A 15620-nucleotide genomic window follows, 5' to 3' on the forward strand; every position below is an offset into this window, starting at 1 on the left:
CAGCAATATGGCAGGTGAAAGCAACAGCAGATCAGGAAAGGGACAATTGCGGTAATTCAGAGGGAACTGATGACATGATCTTGGCATTCGCAATGGCATGGGGTTGAGGGTCATGCAGTGAATATGGAGACCAGGCAGCCTACTGTAGTTAGGACACATTTAAGAACACTACCTGGGGGGTTTTTTTGGGAGGGGGGGTTGAGTGAGCATCAATCCTTCAAATAAGGTGAAGTAAGTTACACAGGAACAAAAACAACGCACATCTATTAGTCTTTTTTTTTATTAAAGTATCAAAACATAAAACTTAAGAATAGAAAACAAATTGCTTCTACTGCATTATTAAATGTTCAGAATAAAACAGATACATAAATTCATGCAGTTCTTTCATTCAACAATCCTCCCACTTGGCTTGGAAGCCAGCAGCATCAAACCTGGCCTGGAAGGAGTTTGCCTGTGCCCTGAAGAACAGGAAGGAGTTCAGCTACTGCTGCTGGCGGCCACTGCAGACAGGCGACGTTTAGGCAGCTGAGCTCCTTCCTGCCACGGTGCTGTCAGAGTGCAGGAGTCCCCCAGGTGTCCAGCAATGCAACTCTCAAGCAATGCAAACAGATATATAGGATGTATACTATTGGTACTGTATAATCTTGAGGTATGTGCACTGCACACTTACCCACATACGCAACCACACACACACACACAACCACACACGAGGAAGCAGCCACAGCTGAACCAAGATTATCTTTGAAAAAGTAGCAGTGCCGTTGTAAACATTTGGCATGCTCGCTTAAAGTCATTTGTGTTTCAACCGAAGCAGCAGCAGCAGCAGCAGCAGCAGCAGCAGCAGCAAGACGCCTGCGTCATTTTAAATAAGCTGTAGAACCGCAATATTAAAACACCTCTCAAAAGGGAAAACATTAATTCTGCGTTGAGAGTTAACAAAGACTCTATGTATGAGAACATCATACATGCAACAGAGGCCATTCTTTTATTATCATTTTCTGAATTGCTTTTGGAAACACGTTAAATACATAGACAAAGCAGGGGGCCTTTGATACAGCACAGCTGATGGGCAGGGGCCTTCTCTGGCTAATGTTAGCAGCCCCTCATACCAGCCTAGGGTGTAGATCCCAAGGAGCCCTTCCATGTATGAGAAGTGCATTTGTTCATGGAAGGCCTAGTTGCTAACAGAAGGGATAGGGAACCCGTATCTCCCTTGGGATTAACTCAAAGCATCCCTGGCCATTGGCTGAACTGGCCAGGGAGCTGGTAGGAATTGTGACAACATCTGGAGGACCACAGGATCCCCATTGCAGCACTAGAGCGTACCATGAGCAAAGCAAACCCAGATCCAAATATGCTCTTTTGATTGCAGAGCGGGAAAACAGTGCAACACCCTGACTGTTAGAGGGTGCAATCCCATTGCTACCTAAGACTGCAGTGATGTGTTTCCAGCACTCTCCCCGTGACCACCCTACCCCCAGCTGTTCACATCAGCACGGCTTCATTGTTTCTGTTTGTGTACATGCCAGGGGTTGATTGCGGTGGGGGTGCCTTTACCCCATGCAAAGGCGTTCACCCCTTGGCCAGAGACAAATTAGGAAAGCCTTAAGGACTCCACTTGGCGTGAAGCTGGTTTGAGCAACAATGCATCAGACGGCAGCATTTCACACACAAAAGTGCAGGTTACATGTGCATTTGGGACAACGCTGTGTGAACATGGATTAAAAACCCAGCACTAAGCACACACAGGAAATGGGAGTGTGGACACAGCCATAGTTTTCTTCGTTCTTTGGATCTGGACTGTAGCATCCCACCATCAACAGCACCGTATCACTTTTAGGGAGCAACAACATTAGATATTGAAGACGACCCAGTACTGTCTAGAATATATATTCATAATTACAGGAACCCCCCCTAAGGTTCTTGTTAGCAGAATTGCACATAGTTAACATAGTAAATAAACTCTCCCCCCCCCTTCCCACGCACTCCTCCCCAACCCAGTACATTGCATGGTCAACGCGGAGGCCTGGGGTGGGGGTGGGGGTCTGCTGTCCAACATGACTTGAGGAAAAGCTCACAAACAGCAAAATTAAATTAACTCTGCAGGAAGAAAAATCACGCTCTGGTGAGACAGAATTTGGCCCACTTCCTTCCATTTTTTGTTACATGAAATATACATTTGAAACACAGCATTGGACATTATAATATATCCAAATTGCTGAAAGCGTATTAAGTACTTCTGTTGCAGAATGTAAAAAACAGAGATAAAACAGGCAGCAGGCTCAAGTATACCAGCCACAGATTGACAGTATAAACCTATGCATGTCTCTACTCAGAAGTCCCATTGCATTCAATGAGCCTTACTCCCAGCTAAGTGTGTACTGTATAGGATTATAGCCTTTGAAAACTATTGTTCTGAGGTATGATGTGTATGTGGGTGTGTTTTAACACTGGACAATGGTGAACAAAGGATTTTATCCTGCAAACGCCTTTGTCTACTGTATTGATTACATAACTAAATTTAGATCCCAGCAGACTAAAAATAGAAATAATACTTCATAACAGAACTGAAAAGTGTTTGGGCAAAAATAAGGATTTTTCTCCCAAATCTGCATACAAAAATCTGATTTGCAAAATTTAAATTGCTCTTCTTGTAACTCAGGTTCCTAAATTCAGTGTTTGAATACTGAGTGGGATTTGCCTCAGAGGGTGAGTGAGCTCTTTTTTTGGGGGGGGGGAAGGTATTTGTTATTATAGTAAAAAGTTAGAGTTTGACTAAAGCAAATGGAGTTTTGAAAATAAACTCAGTTTCCCCCTGCCCCAGCTCCCCAAACTGGAAATCTAAAAATTTCAGCATTTGAAAATTCAGCAGTGCTGAGGCACAGAAATTCATGATTATGATATTAAACACAGAGGAGGAAGGGATTAAGAAATAAAAGCTCAGGAAATCACCTCCATTTTTTCAGCTTATGTTCTTTGCTCTACCTCACAATCTGAGCACTACTTAGGCATATCAGTGATAAATAAAAGGTGATGGAGGAGTCCAGAGACCCTCACAGAAGAAGGGGTGAGAAATGCCAACAGGTGACAAATGGTTTATTGAGTAGGAGGGGGACACCTGAAATTGACTCCCCCAACCACCAAAACGATCTGCACTGTTGGAGTTAATAGCATGAATACAGGATGCTTGAGCATTGCTCACACTTGACTTGGGGTTTCTACCCCAGATACCCAGAGCACCATTCTGTGTAAATGGTACGACAACCAGATGAGTAATCTATGCAAAAAGCCTTACAGGGAACAAAGAATGTACCACAACGCAAGTTGCAGAGCACACGCTTTGAATGTATGCAAGTCCCACACCCGACAAGGTTTACATGTAGCTGAGTCTGGGGTCTTTGAAGAGGCTCTACCAGTCAGAAGACATGGCATCAGACAAGATGAATCAAAGCTATGAAACTCTGTAGAGGGGCTTTGTCTGTTCCAACACTGGATTACTCTGCCTGAGATCTTTAATGATCATACTTATATAGGTGCAAGCTCTACTATCCATGCAAGATGCTGTGGGTTGAGAGACAGCAACGGGTTCAAGGTCACCCAGTAAGCTTCGGGTATCAATGTGGACCAACACTCTAACCACAAGCTTTATGCACAACGACAGCGGAAGCTGCACCTCCAAGCCTGCTATTCAGCTGTTGACAGACCTACCTGGCTACTTTCAAGTCTCTTTTCCTAGCACAGCTGTAATTGTCATGGGGCAGTTTTGAAAATACATGCAGTTAATGCATCCACAATCATTCCTTTGTGCAACTTGAGAACCACCAGAATTTCGTGCTCTGGGGGAAAAAAAGGTGGTGCCCAGGAAAGATTTGCAAGTTCTGGATTCATGAGGCGGTGGCCCACAAATCAAGAGAGGAGGATTAATTTAACATTTATGTCGACCGTGTCACTGTTTTGTATGTGATGCAGTCCTTCTGAATACTGTACATGTGTGACTCATAAAGTGGATTCTCAAAGGGGAATTCCCCTTTCTTCAAACAAGCCAAGGGGTAATGTTGCAGCTTGATACATTCAGAGTTTTCTTTTCTTTTCTTTTTTACAGAAGCTGATGCCTGTCATATCACCCACAAATCACCCCCAATGTGAGTCATCAAAAAACCCACAGAAAGGCTTCCATGAAAACAACAATACAAAGAGAGCGTAAAAGCTCGGTTTAAAAAACATTGCACTAGGATATAGAAACACAGTAATTCCCGTTATATCGCAATGCCTTTCGGAATTGAAAGCAGCATTCTGGAAGTTGCCAACCTCTTTCTTTTGAAAGTACAAAGCAAAAGAAACAAACAAATCGAACAGCCCACGCTATCTAGCATTTCCTACCCCCAATCAAGGACAAATGGGGGGGATCCACTCAGCTTGGCTGTCCACAAGATGTGCATTACGCCGAGTCCTAGTGTTCTACTCGAGTGCAAGTCCCACATGCCATCAGGGGTTTAGCAAGTCTCTAGCTGTACGGCTTCTAGGAACAGCAAGTATGGCAGATACTAAAACCTGAATCACAGCTAAGCTAGCGCAAGTCTTTTCTTCTTAGCAATGTCATCTCCTCTGCCTTTTCTCGACCAACGGGAGACCACAAATACCAAGATACCTTCTCTATGGCTTCTGGCTTGGGGTGATGTGCTGGGGTTTAATTTTTTGGTGTCAGAGGCATGCCCTAAGGGCACCTGGCATTGTCACTTAGCCTTGCAAGGTTCCTTCTTTTATCTGCTGAATGAAGAGGTTCCTTTCGTCCTCCGGCGTCCTCCCATTCTGGGCCCGGACGATGCAGGTGGGCCTGTGCAGATTAAGCATGTAGATCAAATGCTGCTTCTCGTTCTTCAGCTCCTCAATCTGAGCCTTCAGTTCTGCATTGATGGTTTCCAGCTTTTCCGATTCCTAGCCACAGAAAAAGAGGGTAAGTATAAAAGCGGAACTTCTGAACCATTCTTTTTTTAAACAAACAAACACATTCTTTTTTAAACAAACAAACGCACACCTCTATCTCATCTTCCGACTTACCTTCTGGAGACATTCAGTCTTCTCCTTCTTTTTGTTTCGACACTTGGCTGCTGCAATCTTGTTCCTTTCCCTCCGTCGCCTTTTCCTTTCATCTTCAGGCGCACACTAGAGCAAGATTCAGAGAGAGAGGTAAATTGGTTGACTTTGGGCACATCCAGATGAGGTATCAATATTGCAAGTGGGCCAAGTTTATACTTATCTATTTATCAGCACCTCCCCCAAGTGTACCATGGAGCTATGACTCCTTCCCAAGAAGACAGGATTCAGAAGTGCATGCAGTGCGCACCAAGGCTCCAGCTTGGCACTAATGCAGCTGTAGCTTTTCACAAAGCCACTTTCATTCAAAATTTCAAATTCACACAGATCATTGTCTGTGATGGGGGTGGGAGGTATTAATGCAGAATCCTGCCTTATGTATAATACAGTTTTCCTATTGGAAAGTTCGTTGAACAATTATCTACTGGTTTTAGTTCCTCCCCCACACCCTTGCTTTCTGTTTTTGTTCTTGTTTAAATAGAACGCCATTACTGAATGTGAAAGTAAAACAAGCAATTAAAAAAAGGAGCACCTCTGCTTTCAAAACAGACATTTCCCCAGGTCTGTCCGAAACCATGACTGTGTCCAACGTGGAGGACATCCTGTGCGACAGGCACTTGTTCTGGATGGCAAATCTCAATTCTTCTTTCACCAGCGGAGTTAGATTTGTGAAGTCCTCAAAACCCAGGGACACCGAAGGAGACAGGCACGGGACAATGGCAGTGGCGCTGACTTCCGAAGCAGACACCTGGCCAGGGTGTTGGAGCATCATTTTGCTGAAAAAGAAGAACAAGGATGACTCTTTCTGAATTTATCAGGACTATATATGTGTGTGTGTGTTTGTCAGATGATCGTTTAACTCTCAACAAAGACCTGATTTAGAAAATACGACTTTTGGATGTGGAATCATTCCTGAAACTCTGGGCCATGACCCACAATTACGGTATATCTTGATAGAATGGTTGCACATGAATTGTATCCAAGTAAGTCCTACTCAGAGTAGGTCTGTTGAAATCAATGGGCTTCAGTCAGTCATGCCCATGTGATCATTTCAGTGGATCCAGTCTAGGTACAACTTAGTTGGATATATATCTTAGTTCAATATACACATGTTTATTTAATCCTGACATTTCTATCTTGCCCTTCCTGCAAGGAGCTCCAGGCAGCATACATTGCCCCCGCTCCCTGTCTTAACCTCACAACAACCCTGTGAAGTAGACTAGGCTGAGAGAAGGTAAGTGGTCCAATGTCACGCAGTAAGCTTCATGACTGAGTGGGGCTTTGAACCCTGGTCTCCCAGGCCCTAGGCTAAGACTCTAACCAGTACACCACATTGGTGCTCTCTCTCCATATCCATACACACCACACACATTACACAAAGCACCCTTGATAAACAACTTAAATGCAACTATAAACCAACAATATCACTCAACAGGAAGTAATTAAAAACTAACAGGTTTTTTGCACCATTTGGTATAATACTGCCACATACTGGCAGCTAGATGAGCAACTTCTAACCAAACAGGAAATGTGAGAGGCAATATATAAGTTATATAACTTATATGGGATTTTGTACAATAATTGCACCACAGCTTGAACTGGGTCACTTGTGCTGGTTAATTAACCTCCCAATCTTATGTTTAGACTGGCATGGATTCGCCCAGTGTTTGTGCAGTTTAGGTGTGTCGGATACACTAAATCAGCGCACCCAGCGCTCAAGAAATCTCTCGCCTGCAATGTGGCTCATTCGCACATGCAGCTGCACATATATCCAGCTATAGGAATCTATCATAGGAGTCATCCTGAGAAGCTCCATTTTATTAGAGGAAGCAATAAAACTCTGCAAAATCTTATTACCAGCAAAATCTATCACAATTAGATCCATAATAGATAAGCCAATTAATGCCTCTGGGCATTTGTGTACATAAATGAAGCCATCATGTTGTCAAACTAGATATGATTGATGCAGTATCCATTGTAATTATAGCTTCGGGGAATAGTTGGAGTTCATTATGGTCTCCCACGCCAGTGGAAGTTGCATCCTTTTGCACTGGCGGTAGATAAGTGAGCAAAAGCAAATCCAAGTGTGTTTAAGGGGGAAAAAACAAGATTGAAGGCACGGCCTCAAGAGGCGAAACAGGACACGCTGCTGCCACTGCTGCTACCTACAAAAACATTTCTCCATCCTACACCCCAACAAGGTAGGAGTATTGTCACAGTTCAATGACATGTTCCAATCAGGCAAAAGCACTTGAGGAGATGCACGCAGGGCTGATCTGGGGAGAAGCTCAAGGGCCAGACAGACAGCTCTGAAGCATCACATTCAGACCTCAGGCCACGGGTTCTCCAGACCTGATACAGATAGTTAAGTTTGTTGGTCCCGCACATGTTTCCCACAGGCATCTGGTTAGCCACTGTGAGAACAGAATGCTGGACTAGATGGGCCATTGGCCACACCCAAGAGTCTCTTCTTACATTTTGCTACATGCATGTAGTCACTGTTTGCATGCATTGGAAATACTTGGCTCCCTACCATGGCAAAATGCATGCATTTCAGCCATCTACATAAGGGTTTTGTTTCTATTTCAATACAGAAGTAAGGATTTCATGATGCCTGTTGTAAAAGTGAATCCCAGGCATACCCCCTCCAAAAGATTAACAGCAGTAGAAACCCAAAAGGTTCTTGACCTCCTGATTGCGAGAGCGAAGATTTCCTGGAATTGTTTGTTATTTCCATAGACCTTGAGAAACTTATGTAATTCTGCAGAAATCCCCCTGGTCGTGGTGAGTCACACCTCAAAAATGCTGATCTCCTTCAATCCTCCATAGAGGTAGAAGATAACTCCAATCAAACCAAGACAGCAAAGGGGCCTTCAGTGTCCAGGTTAGCCTTTTGTTTCAGCTCAGAAGTGACTCTGAAGACGGTAATGAAAAGTTGATCAAAGCAGTAAATTAACAAAAGTGGTGTGCCTTAATTGACGTCTTTAATTGATTATAGAGATTGCTTAATTCTTCACAGATTAATCTACCCATTTCCCAGTCGTATCTTCATAAGCCAGAAGGTCTATGAACTTGTTTTCTAAAAACAAAAACCAGAATGCTAAGATTTTTTTTTTACAATGCCAGTGTTTTTGGTAATTATATGCAGGGGGAGTACACAGAGCCCCCCATTTATAGGCTATAAATTATAGCTATGTTCAATAGGCACTTCATGCCAATTCTTGGAGCCCCATTCGTTACGTTGGCACTATTGTTGGCATCAACACAAAATTCTGAGGATTTGGGGAATGGCCAAGGTTTCGTTGCACCAGTCCCCCTGGCAGAGAAACAGCTGAGAATGCTGGCAGTAATGTGGGACTCCGGAGAGAATTGCTACAGCTTTCCAAAAACCATACTGCTATTAATGTACATTCTCAGCTGTGTTTCAGACAGAATCCTGCAAAGAGGTCTAGGCTGACAGACTCGTCCAAAGATAACGCAACGAGTTCCATACCTGAGAAAGCAGGAACCAGAATCTGGGTTTTGCACATCCAAGCACAATTTCCCCTCCTCCCCGTACCAATGTCTCTCCACTAAATATTATTTGCTGGTGTAGTTTCTGTTTGATGAGCCATCATGTACCGTACAGTCCATCGAACACAGTAGTGCCTGGTGCCCATGTTGACCAATAGGGCAGAAGGCAAGGAAGCAAACAGTAGGGGGAGCCAGGTCCAACGGCAGGCAGAGCCAACTAATTCCATTGTCACCTTCCTCTTCTTTGCTGAACTTTGCAAGAGCAGTACTAAGACTTAAGGAGTAGGAAGCTGATAGGTGCCATACATAGGAAGTCGGGTAGGTGGGGTTTGCCTCCACCGATGTAACTATGTGGGTCCCAAGCTCAAGGAATGGAGGATGATTGCCTTATTTGTTAAAGTCACTTGAACACAAAGAACACCTCACATCCAGCAATTGAGCCTCTCTTAAGAGCTGATGCAAGACGATTGCAAGGTCTTTATGTATTCATCTTGTGATCATTCAGTGGCACACAGAGGCAGACTGAAACATTCTACAGCCAGATGGAGCCAAATAAAAACATTTCACAGCCCATGTATGCAGTACTGCATTTCCAAATGATTAAAAAGGCAAGATCTGATGGCCTCTCCCCATGCAGTGTTCACATATCAAAGGCTCCCCATTTCTTTGTCAACAATTCTGATTTTTAAACAGGGTGACAGCTAAGCGCAAAACAAAATCAGCTCCTCTCGCCAGCACCACACAACTTAAATGTCAGGAGCTGCCTTATATCAAAGAAGAAGAAGAATTGTAGAGTTGGAAGGGATTCTGTGGGTTACCTAGTCCACACACCCCACCCCACACCCCGCAATGCATATATTTAGCATTTAAATAATGAGTGTCTTATCCTGAATTTCAAAAGACAAGTCATTGGGCTATTTAGTTCAGTATTATCTACTCTTCCTGGACAAGTGACAGTCTTTGCTAGCCCCACCCCAAGACCTACAACCAGATATATTTTCTTTTAATCTGAGGGCATTTCCACATGGAAGTTTATTGTAGGCCCCATACTGTTCCTGCACACAAGCTTTTTGCAACAGCCACATAACACCCTACTCATACAAAATGTCATCGTATGTTGTTTTCTCAATTAATCCAGATTTTCCTTTCCTTCAGAAAATCAGATAAGTTACCGTAAAAACAACAACCACAGAAACAGTAACTGTAGTTTAAAATAGGGATGCTGGATATAGGATGGCATTTTGACAAGAATGTGGACTCTGTGGAAAATTTGTGTGCATGAGCAGCATCAAGTCCGCAATAAAGGCTACATGCACAGCATTCATTTAATGTACATAATTACAGCACATTGCCCGCCCCAAGAATTCTGGGAACTGTAGTTTACCCCCACACTTTCCAGCACCCAGAACAAACTACCGTTCCCAGAATTCTTTGTGGGTGCTTTAAATTGCTGCCCTGGGCTCCTTCAGGAAAGTGAAATACAGATTCAATAAATCAATAAATACAATTTAAGTGTATGATGTGTACATAGTCCAAACTACCCAGAGATACTAGAGATCGACCCTGGGACCTTTAACATATGGGGGATCTGCTCTACTGTATCACTGAGCAAAGGCCACCTCCCAGGGCCGGACCACCCATGAGGTGGTCTTTATTCCCTGTCTTATTCCTGAGGTAGATCTTCACTCACCCCCTTCTTCCCTGAGAGGGAGGGGGTGCCATTTTGTAATTCGCCTCAGGTGCCAAAATGTCTTGAGCAGACCCTGCCACCCACACCCTATACTGTATTTCATGTGGTTTTCCTCTGCATGTTGATCCTTGCTGTGCAACCCTCTGCTGTTCATAGCTTTATTCTAAGCAGCAGGAGAGATTCCAAAAGCTTCCGAGTTCTTTCAACCTGTGCCAATTTGCCCACGCATTGTATAAAAGAAGGGTATTCCTGCCGAGTTCCTTCAGAGGCCCACCCACTTAAAAAAATGATCACTGCACACACGCAGGCATTCGTAGGCAAAATAAACACAAGCTATTGCACACCTCCCTGCTTCCTCAGGATTTGTGTTTTAGAACTACCATCGGATAATCCAAGGCTATGGGGGCACCCTCTTCCTTTAAGGCACATTCGAAACACATTCATTCCCTCAGAGAATTCTGGGCACCGTAGTTTACCCAGCACAGTTACAACTTCCAGCAACCCTTAACAAACTACATTGCCCAGAGTTCTTTGAGGCGTAGCACGTACACAGCCTTATATATCAATAGCAGACTCCTTCTCCAAGTGTGGATTCTTACAGAACCAAAATGACACCATCCTCTCACCAGGAGGAGGTAGCAGTAGCCTGAGGGGAACCCCAAGATTTGCAACAGAAGCACACACATTTTTTTTTAGGAAGAGGGGAGGCACACAGCCCAATGAGGACTGGGCATGCTCAGTGGCTACAGAATGTTTGTTGGCTGTTAAGGTGGCAGGGAATGGAATAGAGTATCCTTGAGAAGGGCAAGTCTGGGTGGAATACTGAATAGGAGCGCTCTGTACAGCCATGTTTGGTTGCAATTCTCTGTTGTGTCATATTTCCCTGTTCATAGCCAGATTTCTGATTCAAATCCCCGAAACAATTTATTCTCAAAGGCTTCTGCTGAAACAAGTGACACATCAAAGACCATGAGGGAAGATCCACGCCGTACATTTAAAGTACACTTACCATGCCTGGTGTCCCCACAAAGAATCCTGGGAGCTGTAGTTTGTTAAGGGTGTGGAAAGTGTGGCTCTGTGAGAGGGAAACTACATTTCCCAGTATTCTTTGGGTGCAGTTGTGTGCTTTAAATGTGCACTGAATATCTGTTAGAAGTATGGTGTGGGTCTTTGAAAAACTGGGTCACTTTCAGCTAACTTGGTTGACATTAAAAGATTCGCCCTCACATTAAAAATAGAACAAGGCACACTGACCTGATGCTTCACATGCCCTTCATTTCAGATATTCTCAGAAACCAAAAGTCTTCATTTTATTTTTTGATTGATACATTCGCTTCCCCACACACCCTGAATATTTTCCCCATCTTGCTGATGCAGTAACCTGTTAACCATAGAAGTTAATCTCCCACAGCTTCAAAAGCAATTAAAGTCTACAAGCACCCTGAACTGAACTTGACCTTTTAAGATTTTTGGCATTGCAGTTTGGCCACATATATCTGCTGCTTTTGAAATGGCCAGCTGTTAATATGATGAAGAAAATCAATAAGGCACCAGAAACCGCTCGGGGCCGCCACTTTTTTTGTGTGGTGTCCTCACAAAGCCCCTGCTTAGATGGCAAGTTGGACAGAAGTATTTGCCGTTTTTGCTCGCCCTCAACCTTATTTGATGCAAAAAGTGTTTCAGAAATTCACATTGATACTCAGCACCCGTAATCATTTTGTGTGGTTTCTCAGCCACAACCAACATTTCACCTTTCAGTTGTTTTGGAATAGTGGTTCCCTAACTTTTCCCACAAAGGACTGCTTGAAATCTTCTGAGAGTCTTGGTGGACCACTTAATGATTTCTCTCTCTCTCTCTCTCTCTCTCATAGCATTTGCAACGTGCTGTGCTAAACACTGTACATTTTTAAATTGTTTTTTATTGCTCCCATTACTTCTTACTATTTATTAAATTTGTATACTGCACTATACCCACAGGTCTCTTACACATTGTATTGTATTGCAATTTGAGTTTCGCAGAATGAAAGCCATAGAAAATCAGTTAAAAATCAAGATGAATGTTTAATACAATGGACTTCAGTCACAAATCTACAGACACACCATGGACCACCAGAATGAAGCTTATGGGCCACTGGTGGTCCACAGACTGAAGTCTGGAAGCCTTCGCCTTGAACTACAATTCTTATCAGCCCCAGTTGAGCAAGCTGGGGCTAGTGGGAGTGGTAGTTCTAAATAGCTCAAGGGCACCAGGTTGGCAAAAGCTGCCTTATATCCTTATCACAGATAAACTCATAAATGCTTTGAATAATCATAGCTGCATGCTTACTTAAGAGGAAGCCCACTGGAACCCAGTGGGACTTGCTTTTGAGTAAGTGCTTAGGAGGATATAGCACAGTGAATGTATACTGTGGAAAATAAAAGTAAGCCTAGAAAACCTAGGCACATTTAACTAGGAAATACACACTTAGGTATGAGGGAGTAAGTCACATTGAATGCAGTAGAATTCTGTTGCGCTTCAAAGGCTGCAGTCCTGTGCGAGCTTTCTTCTGAGTAAGTTAAGCTGAACTCAGTGGGACTTCCTCCATTTATTTGTTCATAATTTCTGTATTGCTGTATCGGGGCAGTGTACATGAAAACTTAAAGCAGTATTTAAAGAATAAAAATTCAGAAATTCCTTAAGGTGACTGGCTAATCAAAAATTAAAAATTAGCAGCTGCAAAAGCTCTTGCTGGCACACAAAAAAGTCTCCAAGAGATGCCTGAAAGTCAAAAGTGAGGGTGGGTGCCTGTCAAATCTCTGGCAAAAGAGTATTCCACAGCACAAGACCAGCGACACTAAATGCCCGACTTCTAGCTGAGGCTGGTCAGTCCTCTGTAACACTGGGGACTTCCAAATTAAGCAGAAGTAGGACTGGGCTTCATGGTGCCAATGCTACAGACTTCCTTTGGGAGTAAACTCCATATAACATGCTGAGACTTACTTCCAAGTAAACATGCACAGGCTGCAGCAAGTCCAGCATCTACCCAGCTTCATGCAAATAAACCCCCATAATGTTAACGTTCTGCCTCTATTTGCATGAAGATTACTTCATCTGGAACCAGCCACATTCATCTACACTTAAAAGGAAAGGTAGCTGTATTGTCTTATAAGGGGGAAAAAATCCGTATTAGGACCATTTATTACACCAATCAAAAATGTCACAAAACACTGTGCAAACTTCTAAGTTCTCCAGAACTCCTCATCAGGCTAGATGGCAGAACCACCCCTGCTTTGCTTAATCTAGCCCAGTGAAGAGTTCTGGAGAACTCGAAAGCTTGCACATTATTTTGTGGCATTTTGTTTGGCCTAACATAGTTCCTTCTTTGGATTCTGGAATTAGCAGCTCCACTTTTATCGCTCAAAAGTCCCAAACATACTGAAGTTTTGAAACAGTCCTAATCGATCCCTGCAAGCCTGATCTGTATAAAACTGCCTGCATTCCTATTTTTACAGGTTCCTCTGATAACTCAACGCCGGGGAGTGAAAACAAATCTGACAGATCGAGCAGGGAGCATCCTATAGAAAGCGGCAGAGCGCTCGCTACCACGCCGTGCGCCACCGACTGGCGGCTGGAGGCATTGCCACAGCGTAAAAAAAGTTAAGCTTTCGAATCTTTTCCGCCAACTCTCGCCATCCCACAACTTACCGTAAGTGATAATCATTTGACTATTATCACTTATAAGTTGTTTTTTTCTCTCCCGAAAGTGTTCTGGGAAATTAAAAAGCTGGCGATGACCTGGAAAAACCGCCGCAAAAACCTCTCCACGCGTTGCTTTTACGCAGTTGGAAATACAGTATACGATTTTGGGATTAAAAGGAACTGCTCCCCCCACCTTTCCCTTGCAGTTTCTTTCCGTCAAAAGAAACAAACAGCAGCAGCATAAATGAAAACCACTGTGCGGTCGCCCAGACTTTTAAGATGATAGCGATTCGAGCGCCCGAGGACAAAACAGAGAGGCAAGTTTCTGTTGATTATGCGAGACAGAGAGCTCGAGAGAGATCATCGGTCAAACACTTTGTTCGGATGAATGAACTTTTACTTTCAGTTAGCTTCACTTTTAAAGAGAAAGAAAAAGAAACGTAAACGATTTCACTTCTGACTTCCTCACCTCACTAACTCCACGGAAGGAGAAATCACTCGATTTGATTGAAAAAGTTCCGAGACCTGAAACGGGACGGATACGCACGTACCGAAGACGCGCGTTTCCCTCCAGCCTATTTCCCTACCACAGACCAAACTCCCCAATGAAGACAACACCTGAGTGAGCGGACGAGAGATCCCAGATCTCCTCGTCCCCGTTTCTCTCCGCGATTCCCTCCACCTTCCTCCGGTGTCTCGCTTCCTTACCTGTTCCTCACCTCTCCTCCTTCGAGTCGTCTTTTCCTTCCCAGTTTTGAAGAGTCGGAGGGTGGAAGAGAAGAGAGAGAAGACTCTCTGGTGAGAGTTTAAGGAATAAAATAAAAATCTCGGGTGGGGTGCGTGGAGTGGAGTTGTCCTTCGAGGCGGGACGGGTGGCGCTGGACGGCAGCAGCGGTGGTAGTAGTGGCAGCCGCGGCTCCTTCGCTCCGAGCGCCTCTCCGCGTCTCTGGCTCCCCGCGAGGTTGCATCACCCCCTTTATATAGCCCGGCGGCAGCGCTGGTATTTACTCTGGCCGCCGCTCGCGCGCTGATGTCATGCTATTAATAGATCCTTCAGCAAGATCTGGAGGAGGCAGGGGGCGGGGCCGAGGCTGGCGAGGGGCGGGGCTCCCCGGTGATGCAAGGACTCCCCCCCAACACACAGAGCCCTTCCCCGCGCGAGGAGGGAGGAGGAGGCGGGGCGCGAGGCGACGCTTTCCAGGGCGCGTTCCTTAAGAGGCAGGCGGAGCGCGCGCCTTGCCCCGGGTGGCGGGCCAGGTGGGAACACCCTTCGCCGCAGCACCAGCAGCAGCGACATGATCCCTCCATGAGCCAATAGTGCCCAAGCCAGCGCATGACTCCAGATCGCTGGCATCCCGCAGCAAAGCGGGGCCGGGCAAAGGAGAGGCGATCAGGGAGGAGGGACAGGAGGGTGCAGTGGGAGGGGGGGGTTGTGGGTCTTATTTGCTTTCCCCACTTTGCCTTTTCTTTCTAATGAGGATCAGATTAGAACTTTGCGGATGATGCTTTGCCATTTTGTGGAGCTATTTAAAGGACGGGGGGGCCTGTCCCCTCCTTTGAGATTTGTCTAGACTTTGTGTGTGTGTGTGTTTCGTGGGATCGGGTGTATCCGCGCCTACCTCGCGGAGATCCGCCGATAACGTT

The 15620-nt window shown here is 44.7% G+C and overlaps 1 protein-coding gene across 1 annotated transcript; it reads right to left on the reverse strand.

The window, feature by feature from the left end:
* Positions 1-264: 264 nt before the first annotated feature.
* Positions 265-14913, reverse strand: ATF3 (activating transcription factor 3). Its single transcript, XM_035111288.2, has 4 exons — positions 14685-14913; positions 5627-5870; positions 5059-5163; positions 265-4935 (listed from the first exon to the last, which is right to left on the reverse strand). Exons 2-4 carry the CDS (start codon positions 5864-5866, stop codon positions 4738-4740), a joined length of 543 nt encoding a protein of 180 aa, XP_034967179.1. The 5' UTR covers positions 5867-5870; positions 14685-14913; the 3' UTR covers positions 265-4737.
* Between the last annotated feature and the right edge of the window lie 707 nt (positions 14914-15620).

This window comes from Zootoca vivipara, chromosome 3, assembly GCF_963506605.1.
Source record: "Zootoca vivipara chromosome 3, rZooViv1.1, whole genome shotgun sequence".
NCBI classification, from domain to species: domain Eukaryota; kingdom Metazoa; phylum Chordata; class Lepidosauria; order Squamata; family Lacertidae; genus Zootoca; species Zootoca vivipara.